This window comes from Pieris rapae, chromosome 23 (assembly GCF_905147795.1).
Source record: "Pieris rapae chromosome 23, ilPieRapa1.1, whole genome shotgun sequence".
In the NCBI taxonomy this organism is placed as follows: domain Eukaryota; kingdom Metazoa; phylum Arthropoda; class Insecta; order Lepidoptera; family Pieridae; genus Pieris; species Pieris rapae.
In genome coordinates, this window is record NC_059531.1 from 2,150,660 (window position 1) to 2,172,191 (window position 21,532).

Below are 21,532 nucleotides of genomic sequence, written 5' to 3' on the forward strand. Positions count from 1 at the left end.
AGAAATAGATAAGAACAGAAATGTATGTGTGGATTATAGTAGTTAAGAAATGACTTTTATGTACTTATGATTAAATTGAGAATAATAAACGGAATGAAATATAATAAATAAAAATATGGTTTCTCATTAATAGTTTCCCTACTTTTCTAAATAAATGCATATAAGATATCACATATATTGGGATGACAATACAACGAGATGTTAGTTGAGGTGGATGATTGATAGGAATTGGAATTGTATTTAGTGCAATATATAAGAGTAGAAGGTCAAACGCGTTGGAATAAAAATGAATACATTAAACCTGCAAATGAGTCTCCATAAAATACATCCCAGCATCCAGTATAGCGTGTACCCCTCGAATCGCCTACCAATGCACGTACACTTACCCACATTTATTATATGCAATCTCGATCCTGACTCACAACCAGGATCTCATTGGGTAGCTATTCATATCAACCACGAAAAAGTTGGAGAATATTTTGATTCATTTGGACGTAAGCCTATTAGAGTAATAGCGGATTTTTTAAGAAGAAATTGTCGGGTATGGAGCTATAATACAGCTAGCGTTCAGGACATCTATTCTGCCTTTTGTGGGGAGTATTGTGTAGTATATTTGTACTACAAGTTCTGGGGTTTCAGCTTGGAAGATTACCTCAGAAATTTTTCGTATGACTCGCCAAGAAATGACATGACACTAGTAAAGTTGTATTGTAACATAATGCAAATAAACACATAAAACACGGAAATCATATTTTTAATGTTCAGTAAATCCTTTTCCCATCTGTCCTGGTGCATTTGCAGGTAAATGCGTATGCGTAATGGTAATTTGCTAATTATGGATACGAAACTGACTCGGTGATTAGTAAATGAGGATTTGGACGAGACGTTACATTCTTATTATGAGGTGATTAGTAAATCGATTAATTTGCAACGTATAGCAAAACCTAACTTCGAAACAGAGAGAAATATCGCTTCGGGAGTGAGTGCTATCGACTCAGCACGGTCTGTTTAGTGGGGAAAGAGACCAAACTTTTTTTTTTTTTTTTTTTTAGGCGGGGACTGCCGCTGAGCCAGAAACACACGGGGGGTTAGGTTGACTGAGGCAGCGAGTGAGGCAGTCCCCGGCACGGGGGGTTAGGTTGACTGAGGCAGCGAGTGAGGCAGAACCCGGCACGGGGGGTTAGGTTGACTGAGGCAGCGAGTGAGGCAGTCCCCGGCACGGGGGGTTAGGTTGACTGAGGCAGCGAGTGAGGCAGAACCCGTGAATCCCTACTACTAATATATCAGTGGCGCTACAACCTTGTTAACAACGTCAACTGGAACCAGGGGGTTCATGACCCCCCTGGTTCCAGGACTTAGGTGGACTAATTGAACATAATGATTTTATTTCAATATTTAATTAATTTAATATAATATAATACTTTGTATGTATGGTAAACGTTCTTGACTTGATCAGCTAATGAACATTGTTTCCGGCTAATAAAAAAAAGCACTTAATTGTAATTATGTTATGTATATATATATATATATATATATTTCTTGTGTGCGTGTGTATGTGACTGAACTCCTCCTAAACAACTGGACCAATTTTGATGAAATTTTTTGTGTGTGTTCGTGGAGATTCGAGAATGGTTTAGATTCACAATTTTGTCCGCTGGACAATGTTTTTTTTAATTAATTAGTAGTTGTTGATTTTGGAATGTTTTACATTGGATCCGACAGACGGCGCTACCATCGCACTGTCAAATTTTAAATAATATTCGAATTTTAATTTTAGTCTGTCCCGACAGTTAGCGCTGCGATCAAATTAAAAAAAAGTTTTGTTATCATTGTGTTATTGTAGACCATGTGCTGGATCGTTATATATTGTCATAACATTTGAATGATAATTTTCATCAAAATGGTCCAGAATGTTTTAGCTTATTAAAAAAAGTTTGAAATTTTCAAATTAAAGACGTATAGACAGGACAACGTCTGTCGGATCCGCTAGTATATATATATATTATTGTAATTATGTGACCACCTCCTGGGGCGAAAGCTGGCCGCCCATGCTAGTTAAGTTATGATTTATGTATCTGCTTTATGACCATTTGTCAATCTAATAGGCAAATTATAATTTATATAAATTTATAATTTATATAAAAATATTATTTTTATACTGTATTTTTTTATATATATTTAAGAGTGTATTTATTATTGCATTACAGGATGACAAAACAATCAAAACGCGAATAAATGAGTTACAGGATCTTACAATAACTATTAAAAATGGGATTGATTACATCGTGTCGCTCTTGGAGAGGTTACACAAGTAAGTACATTTTACATTACGTACATGTCTAACAACTTTTTTTTATAGAACAGTGGGCAAACGGGCAGGAGGCTCACCTGAAGTTAAGTGCATGCCCATGAACACTAACTAATTCGCTGTTTTGCTGATGATTTTTCTGCTTTACCAATAAAATTCTGGTAAATATATTGTGTCCTTATTTTATATGTTTTAATTGTATTTTTTATTTTTTGTAACACTTATGTGAACTTTGTCATACATATGGAAGATTTTGTGAAATATGCCATTGGTTTAGTACTATGTATGACGTTAACTTAATAAATAAATAACGTTTATATTTTAATTGTATTTTTTATTTTTTGTGTGAACTTTGTCATACATATGGAAGATTTTGTGATATATGCCATTGGTTTAGTACTATGTATGACGTTAACTTAATAAATAAATACGTTTATATTTTAATTGTATTTTTTATTTTTTGTGTGAACTTTGTCATACATATGGAAGATTTTGTGAAATATGCCGTTGGTTTAGTTCTATGTATGACGTTAACTTAATAAATAACCTTTTTAAAGTCTGGGCAGATTTCTAACTGTTTCATAATCATTTGTTCTAATAGGCAAGTCTTTTGCCTGACGCACTCCAACTTTTGGGTCTAATTTAGAAATCGTTGTTTCAGTTTGGTGAATTTCAGTGTCCCATATATAAGTTACTTATTTATGTTGGCGCTGGTTGGTGCCTCTATAGCCTTCCTGCTGATACCAGCGAATTATCTGTTCATGGCTTTTGGTAAGTTTCTGGAATTTTCTTTCTTCATTATGGTCTGATTTTTTAATGACTTCTGTGATGTTAAAATTAGGTGATGGTGATTGTTATGACGCGATTACTCAATTCCCTTTAAAAATTTTAGGACAATTTTGCACACCACGCAGAATATGTGAATTGTGAACTAAAGACTGTACCACCATAATATTTTTGTACCATATTCTTGCAAATAAATTATTATTATGTACGTGTATGTATGTTCACAAAGCCGCAACCATCTGCTGGTCATGAAGTATTTCTGAGCAATTGTGCTTGCGAGCCTTCAGGCACTATATTGTGGTGGCATCAATTGTCATGTTTGTCGGTCTTTATAGATCATAATTAGTGATACCAGCTCATGGACACTGCCAGAAAGCTCGCAAATGTATTGCTGGCTTTCTAGGAAAGCTAAATATCAAATACAGATAATTTATCACTACTACTATGAAATCTCTAAAAAAATAACTCAGTGGTATTACAAACTCTTTAGGTCTTGGCCTTAGATTTCTGAATCTGTTTCTGATATTTTTTTTTAATGTAATAGGCAAGTAGGTGATCAGCCTCCAGTGCCTGACACACGTCGTCGACTTTTTGGTTCTAAGACATGTCGGTTTCCTCACGATGTTTGTCCATTGGTGCACAGCCGGGGATCGAACCTACGACCTCAGGGATGGAGTCGCACGCTGAAGACAATAGGCCATCACTGCTCTTCTCATCAAATCTCTAACCCTAACCAAAAACCCAAAAACAAAAGAAGATTTATATAAATATATATTTCAGGTATTTATAAATTTGGTCGCAAATTTATAACCCCACAAAGAGTGCCGAATAATGATGTTTTGGACTTCATATCGCGGGTGCCTGACAACCAGATGTTGGTAAGTCATGACTACTATACATTATACAGTCCTCAGCAGTGTGTATTTACCCTATGATATTTTGGAATTCCACAATTTCCTTGCATGTAAAAAGCTTTTTTGGGTTTTATTTTTGAGTACAACATTGTACACAAACCAGTTCGCAGCCTCCCACCAGTACTGGGTTGATAGGGGGAAATACACTTTCCGCAATATCGCTTTTCACTCATACACTAAGGGGGGGGAGGGGGTTAGGCTATCTTCAAAACATCAAAGAACCATCATGGAGTACTCTTTTTATTTATGAGTATGCAAAAAAAATTGGTTCCCAAATTTGCCTTAAAAATCTGCCACCATTGGCTTGCTGCTGGTAAATTGAACCTCAGAAAGTAAAAGGTCTATAATAATAATATAAATATTATATTATTAAGCTTTAAGTATTTAATCAAGGAATTAAAAAGGGCACTTGCACTCATAAATCATTTACGGGTATTTCAGCTTTCCCACCTCACAAAATGACTCTGTGCAAATGGGCCGACAAATGGTCCGTACTAAGTAATATTAAAAACAATAAACTGTTTATTTATAACAGAAATACATACATTATCCTTACAAACTATAGCAATATCATAATATCGAGAATTTTTTTTTTATAATATTAAACATAATATACCCAATATCGCATATATATATATACAATACTGTATTCGCTCTCCGAACACAAATATGTCGAATGTAATATTTATTATTACTTGAATATAGGATATTTTTATTTGTTAGCTATCTCTAGATATTTAATATAGTTTCTCTTCACAGAAACAATGGCGCGAGCTGAAGGTTCCAGAAGCAGTTGAAGGTCGGTCAGACCCGGAAAAGAGACGATAGTACAAATATGTGCAAACGTCTGCATTTATTTACGCTCATTCCCAACCTACTAACGTAGTGCCATAGAGGAGATGAACGTTTCATAGACTGCGAAATGGGTCATAGAGAATATTTACGATATAATAAAGGATATTATATTGAAATATTTGAATGCTGTGATAAAAATTTCCTGTACCATTTAAAAAATTACTAATAAATAATTACTATTTTAAGCCCATAAGATTTTGATTACAAGATGGTAAACTCCGTAGGTATATATATAATTATATAAATATTTAATGTGATAAAAATAGCATTTTATGCTGCTGTGCATTATCTGCATTTAGCGCCAATTTAGTTTGACATGGCGCGCTGTCATGTTGACATTTAGAGGACACGTTCATATTTCATTAGTGACAGCTGTCAGGTTGGAGAACCGAAAAGGTTTTGTTGTCGATTTAATTAGTAAAACTAAATTTTAATATGCAATTAATTATTATTTATGTATTCGTAGAGTGTAGACAAGTTTTGCTCAATTCTTTGTCGTTGTTACTAAAACATTGTGATCGTAGTTTATAAAGTATTTTTAAGTGATTTCAATAAATACCTCAGACCTCCGCTGGTAAACATAAAATAAGGTTGAATAAATAAATTTAATAAAAAATGCTTTAATATTATATTTAATTGAAATTTCGTGTCTTTACATACATGAGCAAATTTTTAATCTCTTAATAAATTAGGTTTATTAACATGATTTAATAATTAAATGGTTAATAATAGAAATAAAAAGCAATACATATAAAGTTGTTTACTATATTTCTAAAAATATTTTAATATGTCGACATTTTATGAGTTATATTTATAACGTAATGTCGCAGCCATCTAGCTTAATAAACCGATTGATTAACATCTTAGACTTTTAACCAAACGGCGCCGTTTAACTTGCGGCCTGAAAGTTATTCAGCCAGTTGATCAAACAGCCAGGAAAATGACATGGATCGATGACGTTTTATTTCTTGCCCAGCCTCTCAATCTCGAAACGAAACTTCAAACTGTCAATATGGCGTCGGCAAATCACAACTTTGATGGTGTTTTCCAAAGTTTAATGAGAATCAACAAGTACAATGGACGAGTGTAGTAACAATAATAATGTGAATTCAGCTGTGACTGACTCAATCAATTTAATTTTTAAAGAAATATTTTAATCAGATGTTTTACTTTTTTTTATTTTTGCCACATGCTCACTCTAGCGTACGAATGCCATTTTAAATATTGTTTCTAACGTTACGGCTAAATATCTTTCAGGCCGCTTGTTAAACAGCGCCGTTTAGTCAAAAGGCCAGGCCGTTAATTTAACGGATTATTAAGCTAGCTGCAACAGATATTTAACAAACCAAGTTGGACTAGACAAGTATGCTTAGCGACAGGCGTGACCCTTCAACGCTAATCGTATATGTGTATGTCACGTGACTGAACCCACCGCAAAGTATGTTCGTCTTAAGTCTACATAAATCTTAGATTGTCATTATCGCTATAATATCACATATATTACTGTATAATTACAAATAATTAGCGGAGGTCGCAAATGGTATGCCTCAAATTGAGGTGCTGACAGATCTTGCCAGATATCTAGAATTATCCTCCTGTGGTTTCGGTATGTGTAATTCCTTCCAATCTTTCTGTAATTAAATGATTATTTTTGATGATTTTGTTTAATTTAATCACCCTATTTACCTGAGTTAATATGCACTATATAAAAGAACGTGCTTCCAAAGTACACGTGTCAGAAGTGAAATTTCCTAGTTAATTTTTACTAAGGTAAAATCCCCATTAGATGATCATGTACCAGTATATAATTACACCATGTACTTGTTTATATTCACACTGTATACGTGCTAATAATAATATAAATAAATAAAAAACCTGCGTTTACTGCACAAGACATTATGCGACAGAATTGACATCTAATATGTAACTACTAAACGAATACATCAACCGATTTTTTGTCGATTTCTTTCTCTCTCTCTCTCTCAATCGGTCTCAATCGCAAAGCAAGCAAACAGACAGAGGTCTTATATTGGTGCCATCACAAATCTTGCTGCACTCCAACCAGACTCCTGAGAGACTCTTATATAGAAATTTTATTACAATAAACTCCCAAGCGAAATTAGAGAATTATCTCTGAATAAATTCAAAGCTCTCGTTAAACGTAAATTAATTAATAAAGCTTTTTATAAATTTGACGAATATTTAAATGATCCGAATCCTTGGGATTGATTTGTTCCAGTTAAAACAATTTGTATTAAAAACTTGGCGATTATAAGGAGTGGAAGTTTCATACTAGTTCTACACCTTAGACTAGCGAACTGGTAGTAAATATAAATTTAACATCTTTTCTTTCGACGTTAATAATTGTACTTGTTTAATTTACTTTTACTATATGAATAAAGTTTTTTTGAGTTTACTTTCATCTCAAAAAAATCGTATATTAAAGAACACGTTTATCGAGGTACTACTATACTAAAAACATTATATTACATACCAATATTGCGTCATCAGGTATTCTTGAGAAGAAATACAATAAATCGTTGTTTAAAACACGATTCGGATTTAAGTATTTCCTTGTGAATTTCATTATACCTGCAATTTATCATTAAATATTTTATTTAAGATTAGCTTTTTAGTTTTAGTTAGTTATTAATATTGTTTTTTTTTATTTTCTCTAGATTAAGGTTCTATAGATTAACATAAATATATATATATTTTTATATATAACTTCTGGTTATGCACTTCTTGCACTCATCATTTTTATTTATTGTTTTCTTTTCTTACTAGGGTTGCCTGGAAGAGATCGCTTATTAGCGATAAGGCCTCCCGTTGCATCCCTTGTATTTTTTTATGTATTCAGTTATTTGTGTTTCTTTGCAGCGAAGTGTGAATAAATAAATAAAATAAATATACATAATAAATCAGGTTAATGTAAGTACAATTTTTCTTACCAAAAGCCATCATGATGTATCTGTATGGTATGAGATAAAGACCAAAAGACGCCCCAATCAGTAGGAATATCGCTACGTAGCTAATAAACGGTACCTTGAAGCTGACTAAACTGAAAATATAAATTACCTGTGGTGTTATAACTTTCCGAAGCGTTATCCGATCGGAAAAGTACAATTCGATTTAAGAGTTTGTCTATTGTCGAAACTAAATGTAATGATTCAATTATAATATGTGCGCTGTAGTGCGGGAAGCATTCGCTCGAACGGTGAAGGAAAACATCGTGAGGAAACCGGCTTGCCTTAGATCCAAAAAGACCATATATATTAGATATTTCATAAAATTCCAATGCAAAAGACTCAAAAGTATCGTTAAATCCATTGAATTTAGTCAAGATGCCATAACAGTACCTAGTACATGTAGAAAGTTGACATGAACTTTCATTTTCCGATCCCATTTAAACTAATATAGAAATTGAAAGACGTGGAATAAGTGATACTTTGTATCTTATCTTCAATAATAAACATATTGTATTTTTTTTAAGTAGTGCGTACATAACGCTTTGAGACTAATTGGATGCCCATATACTGAACTTTTAATACTCGTATATTTTAGTAATCATTAATTTTATCAGTCCCCTACAAACGAAATTTGATATTGAAAGCGGAAAATATAAAGTAGCATTCTTACTTCTGAGCTCTCTCTGCATATGAAGCAATCATTTCAATCCCTGTTGTGACTGTCACAGTAACTTGCGGTATTTCATTTATTTTAACTCGACCAAATAGACCTTTGTCGCTCTCGTCCTGAAAGTTTTAAAAAACAGTTTAGTGACTGACTCACAATGTCCGGATAAGTTCCAAACAAGCTATTTATTACTTATTTGTAGGATAAACAGCATTTTTGCGTTTCACAACTGTCAGATAGCGCTATTTGTCATGAAACGCGAAGTATCTTATTCGGAACTTTTATCTTTCGAATAATTTATGTGTTGCATAGCTATTTGGCACTTTATCCATACATTGTGAAACAGGCCCTAAATATAATAAGGAATTTATTTTGTTATTACTTAAACGAAAATAAATGAATTTACTTAAGTTACAGAAGTTATAAAATACAGATAATATTACAATTATAATTTATAATAAGTTACCATCGATTATAAAAGGTGAACAAAGTAATGCCCAGTTAAAAAGCTACAAATAACTCACACAATTAACATTTCACACAAAAGTGATAAAAAATATGTATATATAAATTAAACAATAAACTAAAAATAAAATAGTCTTATAATAAATAATAAAATAAATATAATCTTGCTATCTTGCATTCATATAATATAGATATTTTATATTATATGTATGTTAGCTTTTTGTTATCCAAAAATAGATTTTGCTTTTACGAATTTGTTCCCCGGGGCAAGTAATATTATGTGAAATAGTGGCTATATGCCTTACCTTTACATTATTATTTAAGTCCGATTCATCTTCCTTAGATGATTCTCGTGCGACAAGTACGTTATCTAAAATAAATTTATTTATTTTTATTTATTTTATTTATTTAAGTATTCCTACAGCTAATACATTAAACAATAATCAAACTATTACATTACACACAAAAGCCAAAACGGAATACACATATAAACAGAAACATAACATAACAGTTTTACAAAGCACAGAATCGAGATGGTAAATCAAAACATATTTTCAACATGAAACAACAAACAAAGCCATTATAGGTAAAAGTTACCTGAATTTTTTAAAATATTTTTTTAAGAATTATTTAAATTATTAAATTTGTTGTTATGTTTTGTACATATACCGGCAAACATCGTGAACATTAAACAAGGGAGTGGGGGAAGTCTGTGCATCGTATCGCAGTGCGAGTTGCAAACGTCAACTGATTTACCAATCATGTCTCTCTTAAGCATCAAGATTACTACTGAATAAGTACTGTCTAAAAAACAAAAGCAGCGCCAGACTTCATAGCTCCATCATAGTTCATCCATTTATTTCATCTTAATTACTTTTTAACTATTAAAAAACAACTCTGTGTGACAGATCGTATAAAAAATGATAATGACAATACTCTTTCAATTAAAAATTGGGTTTTAGTTTATGACTGACCATGCGTCGTGCTCGTTAACGGATGCTACTTGAGGTGACTGGTCGGACTTGAATTCGTGTCGCTACAATTTATTGTGCTTAAATTATTTATATTCTATATAATACCTTGGTGTCTATTCCATATCCAATGCCAGAGAAATGGCAATAATAATGATAGTGGTATCATCCAGATTTGTATGAAATAGCAGAAGATAATCCATCCAATTAATACGAATAATGAAAATTCACGGTCGTCCCATTCGAATAATCGTCTGAGGAATAAATCGATATACTTATTAATACATTTAACACCAATTTTTAATCTTAAAACACCTGCTAAGTCTTAGGCTGTGAATTCTTACGCAGGTTACCTTCATTATAAGCGCGGAGATTACCTACGTCATCAGAATTACGGTCCAAGTATTTTTTCTATAGATCAGGCGGGCAAACATGCAGGAGTCTCATCTGATGTTAAGTGATATCGCCGCCCATTGTCCGTCTCGTGAGTGCGTCGCCGGATTTTTAAAAATTGTTACGCTATTTTAAAGGACCCTAAGTCGAATTGGTTCGGCAGCTGGTTCCACAGCTACAGCCCCCATCGTATTAACAGGGCGTGAACATAGATACCACCCTAAGGGGGCATATGCCCCGAACGTGCCTAAACACCCCCCTCGCGACTCGCGAGGGTAAAGCAGAACCTACCATAGCGCATCATTGCTTATAACAGAACCTGAACTGAAGTTACCAGAGTTGCCAAACCGAGCAGGCTTTGTTGAGACAGGTGTTCTCCGAATGCTCTCTGCCCCACATGGGACCGTAAGTCAAGCCAAGCCATTATCGAATCCCTAATATGAGAAGCGTTCCTTACTTGTAAAATTCGTTAATTTGTTCTAATGCCTGGAATACGTGTGAGACAAACACAACGTTGCTATACAATAGACCAATATCAAACTTCATTCCTTTCTTCACGTGTTGCTCTTCCTTGGCTTGAAACAATTGCAGCGATGCCTTCACCTAAAATTGTGGTTTATTAAAATATTATAGAATAACTAACTAAGAAAACTCTAAAACTCCAACGTAACTTCATTAATCTAGTTTATTTATATAAAATATTTAACTTTAATATCCACACTAATCTTCTTACAAAATTATCCTTTCTTTGTATTCCTAAAATAACTCGAACTAAAAGTCGTATATTATGTACCTACGTCTCGCTTATCTGCTAGTTTTAATAGTCCAGAGAATAAGCTATCTCGCTCTTACAAGTAAACAATTATTACAAACATTGATGAAAATATTAATGTGTTTTACAAGTTTACCAACTTAGCGTAACTTTGTTTTGTAGGCTCTTAATGTGGTTTAAGTTTTCATTTTTTTGTTTCATTACTGTTATTTTTATCTATTAGTTTTAGATATTATTAATATTTTGTTTTGTTTTATTTTTGTTTATTTTGTGATCGTTTCTTTAGTTTTTCCCTTTCATATATTGCTTAAGTTCTAATGTAATTGATGTGTATATGTATGTGTATGTTAAATTTGTGATGTCATATTTTCTTGTATTTTTAGGCATGCACATTGTTTTAGAATGTATATTTAAATTAATAAATAAATAAATAAGAATTGAGCTAGTAGATAGTAGTAGTATAGATTTATTTTAATTTTCAGCGTCCATTTATTAATTTTTTTATCGGATGTAGATTAAGATTGTGAATACTTTACATTTGTGTGTTTGAAATAAATTCCTATATATCTTATATTTGTTAGGTTAGGATATATTCACGTTGTGAATTTATACTGTTCCAACTAGCACTGAATTTTTTGCTGACGAAATAATTCCTAAATTTATTTAGTTATCTAGACAAACAAAACCTAAGGAAAGTTACTTACTGGATGATACTTCAGCGTCATCTGAAGAAGCACTCGTGGGTGGTCGCCCCTTGCACTATTCCTCTTATTCCTGTCCTTTAAAGCATACCAGCGCTTTTCATTGTTCACTACCCTCAACAATGGAATCGACACTTTTCCTATAGACTCGTTGAGAAGCGTATTAGCAATCGAGCTTTCATACACTTTGAGATCTAGCGTTGATGATACATCGCTTATATTGCTGCAAAATACAGTTTTTTCTAAATTGACTTTTTTCGTTATATTAAAATTAGGTCTGGCCTCAGATCTTGCCTAGAAATTACCCACCAACTCTAGTTAAAGCTTATATAATTTTTAATAAAAAAAAAAACTCTTAGTGGTTGCCTGCCAGTTGCCTATTTATTTCAGTATTCTTATTGTACTGTATTTCTGAATACTTTTACTACTCTACTACAACAAAGTATTCATAAATTAATATTTTGATTGTGTTCGTTACTTAGTCAATTAAACCTGCCTCAAAATGCGTTGACAACTCTTTGACCAATCACTCACATCAACATCCATCGTCTTTTTTCACACTTACAATAAATAGCAGCGGTTCCAGACGATCTCTGTAGTGGTACCAGCTCGATGCGTTTGCACCTTTTGATTGTCTACTTGCAGAGTACAGTACGCACTTGGCTTTGAACCAAGACCTCTTGCTCCAATCACCTTCACGTGGAACACTCCAACATCATTCAAATTCATATCCAAATTGGAAATTCTCTGGAATTTCAATCGACATTAACAGAGGTTATAACTGTGATATTGTTTGTTGTTGTGTCCACAATTTTTTCAGACACTAAGTCATATTTAAATAGTTTAGTATTCTATTGATACATCAGTCTTAAAACAGTTCAGTTTATCAAATATTTATGATTCGCATCAAATTTGCGTTAAACATTTTTTTATAGCATACTTATCACTATTTATTTAGTTAATTATAAGTAATCTAACAGCTTATACATATTACAAGACAATACAGAAAGCCACAACAGATTACATAGATAAACAATATATGTATATAAAACAGAAAAAAGCAACTATAGTAATAAACAAAGATATATTTAAAACAACAAATAATACTTAAAATTTAAAACTACTACTTAAACAAAATCAGAGTCTTTCCGCTTCTTTAAGTACTTCTTGAGATCTTTTTTTTTTTGAGGTGGAAAAGATCAATATCCTGATAATGGATGTCTAATTTGATAAAACCGGTAACATTGGAGAGTTATACTATTATCAACTATATACCTCCAACGACGTTGGATCTAACGCAAGTTTCCAGATACTAGAAAAAGAATGCGGTGCTGTTGTGATTGGAGAAGAGAGATGTTTAGAACATATAACGGGCAGTTAGTACATTTACTGGCGCCTGGTAGATAGTACCGGTGACTCCACAGTAAATAAAATTAGTGATATAGCATTCTAAAATGATGATTTTTTTTCAGCTTTAACTACTAACAATTTCTTGTAAATTTTATTGTGTGCTTATTATTTCTTATATATGATTTAATTGTATATTATTTCTTATATATATTTTGTTATATTTGTATTAAAATAAGTATAATTTGATGATTTGCTTTTTTAAGAGAGTACCGAGAGTTTTTGACGCCGGCTTTTTCTCTCGGCCAACACCCTCTGTCCTTAGAGATGCCTACAGGTTCGAATTAAATGACGTTTTTTTTACTGCTACAGGAACCAAAGTTTTCAATTTTGTTTTAATTTGGTATTTATAAATTACTAGCTGAACTGGCAAACGTCGTTTTGCCATGTATATCATTTATGGTTATTGTGCCTCACTCAACATAGATAGGTATAGTGTGTCGCGGACTTTTTTGTAGATATTTATAAGATCTACAGTTACTTAGAACATTTTATGGTTCTATCTTTAATAGTTTAGGCAGGGTACTCGAAATAAGTAACTTTTTTGGTTGATTTTTTACACCTTGTGTCCGAAAAACCCTAATATCTTACGGAACCCTATTTTTGTTCAAAATTAAATATAGCCTATATTACTCGTGGATAATGTAGCTTTCGAATAGTGAAAGAATTTTTAAAATCGGTCCAGTAGTTTATGAGCCTATTCAATTCATACAAACAAACAAACAAACAAAAAATCAAACCTTTCCTCTTTATAATATTAGTATAGATTATTATAAATAGTATACATACATATGTTTCTTTATATTTATTGAAGTTGCATATACATTCATCTGAGACCGCAGCTCGTACAGCACACATGGTAATGGAGAGGTGGACTTTTGCAGGACTCTCTCCAAGGTCCAGCCATAAATCATGAGTACGCTCCTTTTGATATTTCGCTAAATCCACCACACAACTGTCAAAATATATAAAATTAGTGTCTCTCCTTCTGCCATGACACATTTGGACCACCACTCTGTGGAACCAGCTGCTAACTGAAGTATTTCCGAACCAATTCGACTTAGGGTCCTTCAAGAAAAGAGCGTACCAATTTTTAAAAGGCCGGCAACGCACTCGCGAGCCCTCTGGCATTGAGGGTGTCCATGGGCGGTGGTATCACTTAACATCAGGTGAGCCTCCTGCCCGTTTGCCCCCTGTTCTATAAAAAAAAAAAAAACTAACGCCCGAAATCAATAATTAATACACAATCTTAGATCGAAAACAATCTGAGATCAGACCGTGACATTCGATCGATCACCTATTAGCATCCCAATATGTATTGTCGCCCAAACCCAATAGCCATCTGTCGATACAAGCTAACCATGGTAGGTCGGATCGGTGTATGTGGATAGACGATTGTATGAAAATGACAGTTACACTGTGCCAATATCCTTTCTTTAGATTTTAACTTAGCCATTTAAGCCATTTGATATGTTTTAAACATGTTAATAGTATTTGTACGGTTTTATTTACTTTATTTGGATTATATAATCAATCAATATTGATTGTCAAATATTAATGTAAAGAGCGAAGAGATTGCATTCTATTCGTCTCCAAAAATGGTGGTCTTCGTAGAATTTGGTTATTAGGATGCAGATAGAAGATCGATCGACTTGTACGGTCTGATCTCAGATTGTTTTCGAAGAATGTGGATTAATTATTGGGTTCGGGCGTAAGAGTGCTTAAAGAAAAGAGATCTTAAAAGGCATACGCAAGATACTGGCCATGGTTAGCGGCGGTATCACTTACCATCAAACGAGTCTCTTGCCCGTTTGCCCCCTGTTTTTATAGAATTACTAGCTGACCCGGCCAACGTTGTTTTGCCATGTTTTTGTGCCAAAAAATTAAAGTTTATAATTAACAAAAAAAACATAAGGAATGATTGTAGAAGGTTGAAAATTTAGGGTTGCATGTATTTTTGTATGGTGTATCGTAAAAAAATAAAAACAAAAAATTTTGTCTAAAAAATAAATAAAAAAATTTAGGGGTGGACCACCCTTAACATTTAGGGGGATGAAAAATAGATGTTGTTTGATTCTCAGACCTACCCAATACGCACACAAAATTTCATGAGAATCGGTCGAGCCGTTTCGGAGGAGTTCGGTTACTAACCCCGTGACACAAGAATTTTATATATAAGATCTGCTCTATCTTCATTAAAAACTGAGAAATATATACCTGCCTATTGATATTTTCGAGTTCCCTCGATCCCATAGCGACACATGGAGAATATTGTCATGATATAGATGCATCTTGAACCTCTCACGCCATTCTGGGTGTATACTGTTTGGAGATGACTTCGATTTAAACGATTCTATTCCCAACCTGAAAACATAAACTATTTATTTTATTTATTGTATCTGAAATAGAAAAGAAGTTTGTTTGGTGGAAACACAAACTGGACACAGATTTTCTGTCAAGAAGACAAAAAACACACTAAGGCTGTATGAAAAACAAAAGCGCGCGTGTCGTTTGTTTGTGATTGGTTCGTTCGCATCGCGTGCTTAAACTAGATACATTATTGGCCAATCACAATTAGACGAAACATAATCATTTTATATCCTCGCCCCTAAAACTAAATTATATTATTAACATAGTTCAAAAAAGATGATGGAAAAAAGGGGGGGAAATTTTTCCGTCTAGTAGGACGTCAAAATTTCCGACTTGTTAAGATATACTAAATTACATGTCTATGCATGCGATTCCTGCCCGTTATCGGCGTCCTGTAGGGTCGTCTGGACCCATATTTATATATATGTGGTGCGTTAGCGGTCTTGCGGATTGATATATTCGTTCCTCTTCTCTCTTTCTTTAAGCAATTGAAGTTCGTCTCCCAGAGGAAGTGTCTTGGGATGCGGATCGTGGAGATTTCCAGTTATCGTGGTGATGCTGATATTCGAGTTGAACTGTTGAACTGTTCAAAAGTGTTTTATCTTATATTAGGTCCTTACATATGAAATTGGCGTATTTCGTACTGGCCACTTTAATCACGATGTTCTCCTCTTTGGTAAGGAATTCCAAATTCAAATTTGTACAGCTATTTACTCATGTATTTGTGCTGCGATGACTGTCATTTATTTGTTTTTTTTCTTCTTTTTTTTTGTTGGAATGTCTAAGACATCCTCCGTACTCCCCGGACCTTGCTCCAACAGATTACCATTTTTTTTTCGAAATATGGACAACTTCTTGCAAGGGAAAAAATTTAACTCTAATGGGGCAGTCCAAATCGCCTTCACAGATATTTTATTGATTCCCGTCCGACTGGTTTTTTTAGTAAAGGGATCAATGAACTACCAATGAGATGGCAAAAGTGCATAGAAAACAATGGTTCATACTTTGATTAATTAAATATATTATATTTATAAAATATTCGACTTTTTGTTCCTCCCATATAAAACGCCAATTTCATATGTACCTAATAATATATAAAATTCTCGTGTCGCGGTGTTTGTGGTTAAACTCCTCCGAAACGGCTTGACCGATTCTCATGAGATTTTATGTGCATATTGGGTATGTCTGAGAATCCGACAACATCTACTTTTCATCCCCGTAAATGTTAGGTAGTCCACCATATACATTTTTTAATTTTTAGAAAAAAAATTTTTTTATCAACTGTATCAACAGCATTAAAAAATACAAACCACCCTAAATTTTCAACCCTCTACAATCAACCATATAATACATGGCAAAACGACATTTGCCAGGTCAGCTATTAAAAAAATAAAAATCAATTCAGTAGTTTAAGAATTATAGTTAATCAATTACAAAGACATGATTTTGATAATACTTGATTTCATAATTAACACGAGGTTATTTTTCAATTATCACTGTTATCACTATCACGGCATTTATTTTCGAGAAAGGCCAATCGTATCTATTTTCTGATTGATAATTAATTAAACATATCCATTCGATTTCATATATTTCTATGTATATGTTAAATAGAGTCCAATCTGAATCCTATTGTTGCTAAACAAATAAAGAATTTTTTTTGAGAGAAGAATTTTTGAGAGAGAATTTTTTTCATAAATGAAGACTAACGTATATATCGTTCGTATCCAGAACCAAAGTATATATTATATAAATGTTGATTATCTTCTATATTAGGTTGGGGAAAAGGTCTTTTCCCATTATATGAACATTAAATCAAATCTGTTTGGCTATGCTATTTGTATCTGGCTGGGTTTATTATAAAAAGTTTAGATTTTAAAGAGGATAATTCCAAATTCAAATAAGGAAAATATGTGATTTTATTTGTTTTCTGTACCGTCGAGATGAATCTTATAAAGAAATTCGATTTTTGAACATTCCATTTCGGCACATTTATATATTAGAAAGGAAAAAATTACCGTAATTTGCAATACAGTCCTTTTGTCATGTCATCTTGAAGCAAATGTGATACATTCTTAGCTTCAATCAAAACAACAGAAACCACTGTTGTCCAACTATTGTTAAGCGATTTTGATCTATTGATTTTCTTTTCGTTCTGAAAATAAAAAAATATGTAAGCTGTGCGATTTACTATACGTTCTACATTAAAGTAACTATTGTCTATGACTAAGGTACACGCAGAAACACCAAATGACGCTAAGCAATATGCCCTAAAACTTAAATGGAGATGGGCCGGCCAGGTACACTAAATATATACGAAATCCTAGAACAATTTTAGTGGTTGCCTGGAAGTGATCGCTCAAAAGCGATAAGGCCGCCAGTTGCGCTTTTCATTTAAATATGTTCAATTTTTATATTTTATGTAACGAAGTGTTAATAAATAAAAATAAGACTAATAATATTTTAATTTGTTAAACAATTCGACAACCTGTAGAAAATATCGGAACGACCTCTTCCTTCTGGAGAAAGAGAAGGTAGGACACTGGAGAGGTGGTATGATGGCATTAAAAAGACAGAGAAGAGTATTTGGATCGACAAACTAGGAATTTTAACTTCTAATTTGTCAAGGATTTACTAGACTAATTTATTTATAAGTCAAAATGTAAATTTATAGAAATCGTGTTACTTACCATTTCTTTATCAACATCGATTGACTGTAACATTGACTCGGCTTTGTTATTCTTAAACACTATGTTCATGAGGGAGCTGGGACGCCATCTTGAACAATAATTATATTATTAAATAGTAATCTATTGAAGTTCGAATGTGTAATGGCAGGCAACACTTGTCACACTTGAATAAAATATCGGAATCGTTATTACAGATGATTGTTTTCTGTAATAAAAAACATTTTTTTATAGAAAAGGGGGCAAACGGGCAGGAGGCTCACCTGATGTTAAGTGAAACCGCCGCCCATGGATAATCAATGCCAGAAGGCTCGGGATTGCGTTGCTGGCCTTTTAAAATTTTTTTATTGAAGGACCCTAAGTCGAATTGCTTCGGAAATACTTCAGTGGGCAGCTGGTTCCGCAAAGTGGTGGTGGTTACTTCTTTTCTATACGTAGACAGTGACAGTGAAACATCCTAGAGTTTACATAAATTTTAAACGTGTGTAGTGTTTCTAATGTAATATATTAACCATGAAGTCAGCGTTTCAGACTAGCGTATTTTTTTGCGCGTATACGGTCGTTTCAACGTACGCATTTCAAAAAACCGGACGCGCGTATATATTTCAATTTGTCTATATTCGGTTATTATCCTACTGATATTATAAACGCAAAAGTATGGATAGATATATGTTACTCTTTTACGTAAAAACTACATAACAGATTTTAATGAAACAACAATAATATAGCTTATACATCAGAATAACACATGGGCTACAATTTATAATGATTTTGAGTGAAGGTCTAAATTATCAAGCAAGTAGAAAAGAATCTACCATCTGCGTGCGTGCGAGTAATCATGGCGTGTGCGAGTAACACATATGTAATGTATATGGAAATTGTATTCGTTTTTACAACAAACTCCCAAGCGAAATAAGAGAATTATCACTAAATAAATTCAAAGCCCTCGTTAAAAGTAAATTACGTCACATTTATAAAAATATTTATTAATGATTTTTATAAATGTAACGAATACTTAAATGATCGTTTTGTAAATGTAATTCACTATTTGCTATTCTTGAATCTGTAAGATTAGCTTTTTAGTTTTAGTTAGTTATTAATATTGTTTTTTTTTTCTCTAGATTAAGGTTCTATAGATTAATATAAATATATTTTGTTTTTTATATAACTTCTGGTTATGCACTTCTTGCACTCATCATTTTTTTATTTATTGTTTTCTTTTCTTACTAGGGTTGCCTGGAAGAGATCGCTTGTTAGCGGTAAGGCCGCCCGTTGCATCCCTTGTTGTATATATGTATATTGTGATATTTGTGTTTCTTTCCAGCAACGAAGTGTGAATAAATAAATATTTAAATAAATGATCCTAATTCTTAGGATTGATTTTCTCCAGTTCATATAATATGACTCAAAACTCATCGATTAAAAAGATCCGCCAGGAAAGTTTCTTGCCAGTTCTTGTTGCCCGCTCTACACCCTTTAATTGTGAACTGGTAGTAAATGTAAATTTTTATTAATTTAATTTTTTTGACGTTCATAAGTGCACTTGTTTACCTACATGAATAAAGATATTTTTGATTTGAAATGTTTAAGTTCCCTGTTCCGACAGCGTTCCCCCTATGTATAGCTAGACTATTTCTTGTCCGAGGTAGAATAAAAAAAGAAAAGTAAATAATAATATTAATTATAATTTTTACCCGTATTCTTGCTTCGAGACCAGATAGTTATATATGTGTAGATAGATATAAATCACATTATTTAAACTGTGCAAAATTCCGTCTGATGTTTATTAGACCTGATGACCTGGTAACTTTTTATCACCTACATTTATTTGTATTTAAATAAAATTTGTTTAAAATAGAGAATGTTTAAAACAACGAGATCAAACAACATACATATATGACAAGTGCCAATTATTTCTAAAACAATAAAATATTTATTGGAAAATTCAATTGGCATTTTTAGTATATTACGTTATGTAATCTACTAAAAATGCCAATTGTATGTGTATGTATTTCCAACCGTTATAAACCTTCCCTGAACATCACTACTATTTCAAGATTTAGCGAGACAAACAAACAGCAATTAATTAATATATATATGTATAGATAGATAGATAAACATACCTTTTTATACTATTAGAGTTATTTCTAAAAGTAACCCCAGATTCTGAAGCAGTATCCATTTTGATAACACCAAATACACATGCACACAACAAATAAAATATAAATTAAATGTTACACAAATTATCCTAGTATCATATCTTATCTATTAATTAATGATAATATTGTGTAAGTATGTTTATTTTCAATTTCAGATTAATAATTTAATCTTTAAAACGGATGTAGCTAGTATACCTATAAAAAACATCAGTCATGCTGTGACCTATATAACTGTTGGCTTCAGATTTCTGTATCAGCTTCATGTTTCAATCTAAAAGACAAGTAGGTGATCAGGCTTCCGTGTCTGACACACGTCTTCAGCTATTTGAGTCTAAGGCCAGCCGGTTTCCTCACGATGTTTTCAGAGTAATAATACAAATTAAACTAAATTTAAAAAAATTATCTCTATGGTTATCTTTAACCCTATCAGTATTTCGTTGCTTGCGATACTTATTTGTTCAGGATAGCACCAGATCTGGGGTCACGGGTACTATCTATCTACAACTTGAATATCTAAAAAAAAGAGTGGCGGAAAGTTTATTGCCAGTTCTTCTCTTCCGTTCTACGCCATTGAATTTTTTTTTTTGACGTTCATAAGTGTACAATATGTTACCTACATGAATAAATTATTATTTTTTTTTTAATTAGCGCCTGTGCACTGCAGTTAAGCGCCGCCTGGTTCTTGATTTTAATAATAATAATTCAAAAGTAATATATTCATTCAGGTAAAATTTGGACAATAATTGTGCATTCAAGTTACGCCATTCCACTATGTAATAGCGGCATTAGTGCCACACATTGTTATCGTCTATGAAAATAAAAAAAATAAAATACGTATATTTTGGAACATAGGATCTTCAAGGAATCACTTATTCCACGTCATTAAATTCGAACATGTAGGCATCACTACTCATCAGCAAAGAAGACAGAGGGTGTAGGCCGAGAGAAAAAGCTTCCGTAAAAAACTCTCGGTACTCTTTTTAAAAAAAAAGAAAATCATCAAACATTTCTACAATGTTTAAAACAAATATAGCAAATTAATTAGAAGTAGCCTGCCCAGCACTAGTCCCAGGCCCTTTTATGAACTAGATAATCACTAACTTTATAG

The 21,532-nt window shown here is 32.8% G+C and overlaps 2 protein-coding genes across 2 annotated transcripts in view; one reads left to right on the forward strand and one right to left on the reverse strand.

The window, feature by feature from the left end:
- LOC110999420 (multiple C2 and transmembrane domain-containing protein) overlaps positions 1-6,518 on the forward strand; it is a 57,655-nt gene extending 51,137 nt beyond the window's left edge. Inside the window, exons 11-14 of the mRNA XM_045633414.1 lie at positions 2,208-2,311; positions 2,970-3,079; positions 3,875-3,972; positions 4,768-6,518. Coding sequence (XP_045489370.1) covers positions 2,208-2,311; positions 2,970-3,079; positions 3,875-3,972; positions 4,768-4,836 — 381 coding nt within the window. The 3' untranslated portion in view covers positions 4,837-6,518. The remainder of the gene's footprint in view (positions 1-2,207; positions 2,312-2,969; positions 3,080-3,874; positions 3,973-4,767) is intronic.
- On the reverse strand, positions 6,100-20,492 carry LOC110999419 (multiple C2 and transmembrane domain-containing protein). The gene is made up of 14 exons (XM_022268457.2): positions 20,389-20,492; positions 18,269-18,356; positions 17,597-17,733; positions 15,426-15,572; positions 13,998-14,163; positions 12,367-12,548; positions 11,805-12,024; positions 10,786-10,931; positions 10,044-10,189; positions 9,270-9,334; positions 8,503-8,618; positions 7,815-7,924; positions 7,358-7,455; positions 6,100-6,494 (listed from the first exon to the last, which is right to left on the reverse strand). The coding sequence occupies exons 1-14, from the start codon at positions 20,445-20,447 to the stop codon at positions 6,411-6,413; spliced, it is 1,764 nt and encodes a 587-aa protein (XP_022124149.2). The 5' UTR covers positions 20,448-20,492; the 3' UTR covers positions 6,100-6,410.
- Between the last annotated feature and the right edge of the window lie 1,040 nt (positions 20,493-21,532).

Bases quoted from the DNA above. Each gene is read 5' to 3' on its own strand.
- LOC110999419 (XM_022268457.2), bottom strand. From the start codon at position 20,447: ATGGATACTGCTTCAGAATCTGGGGTTACTTTTAGAAATAACTCTAAT. The intron at 12,549-13,997 runs GTATGTATACTA...TTGAAATTCCAG, and splicing joins ATAAATATAAAGAAACATAT to AGAATTTCCAATTTGGATAT. The intron at 10,190-10,785 runs GTAAGGAACGCT...TTTATTCCTCAG, and splicing joins CAAATTAACGAATTTTACAA to ACGATTATTCGAATGGGACG.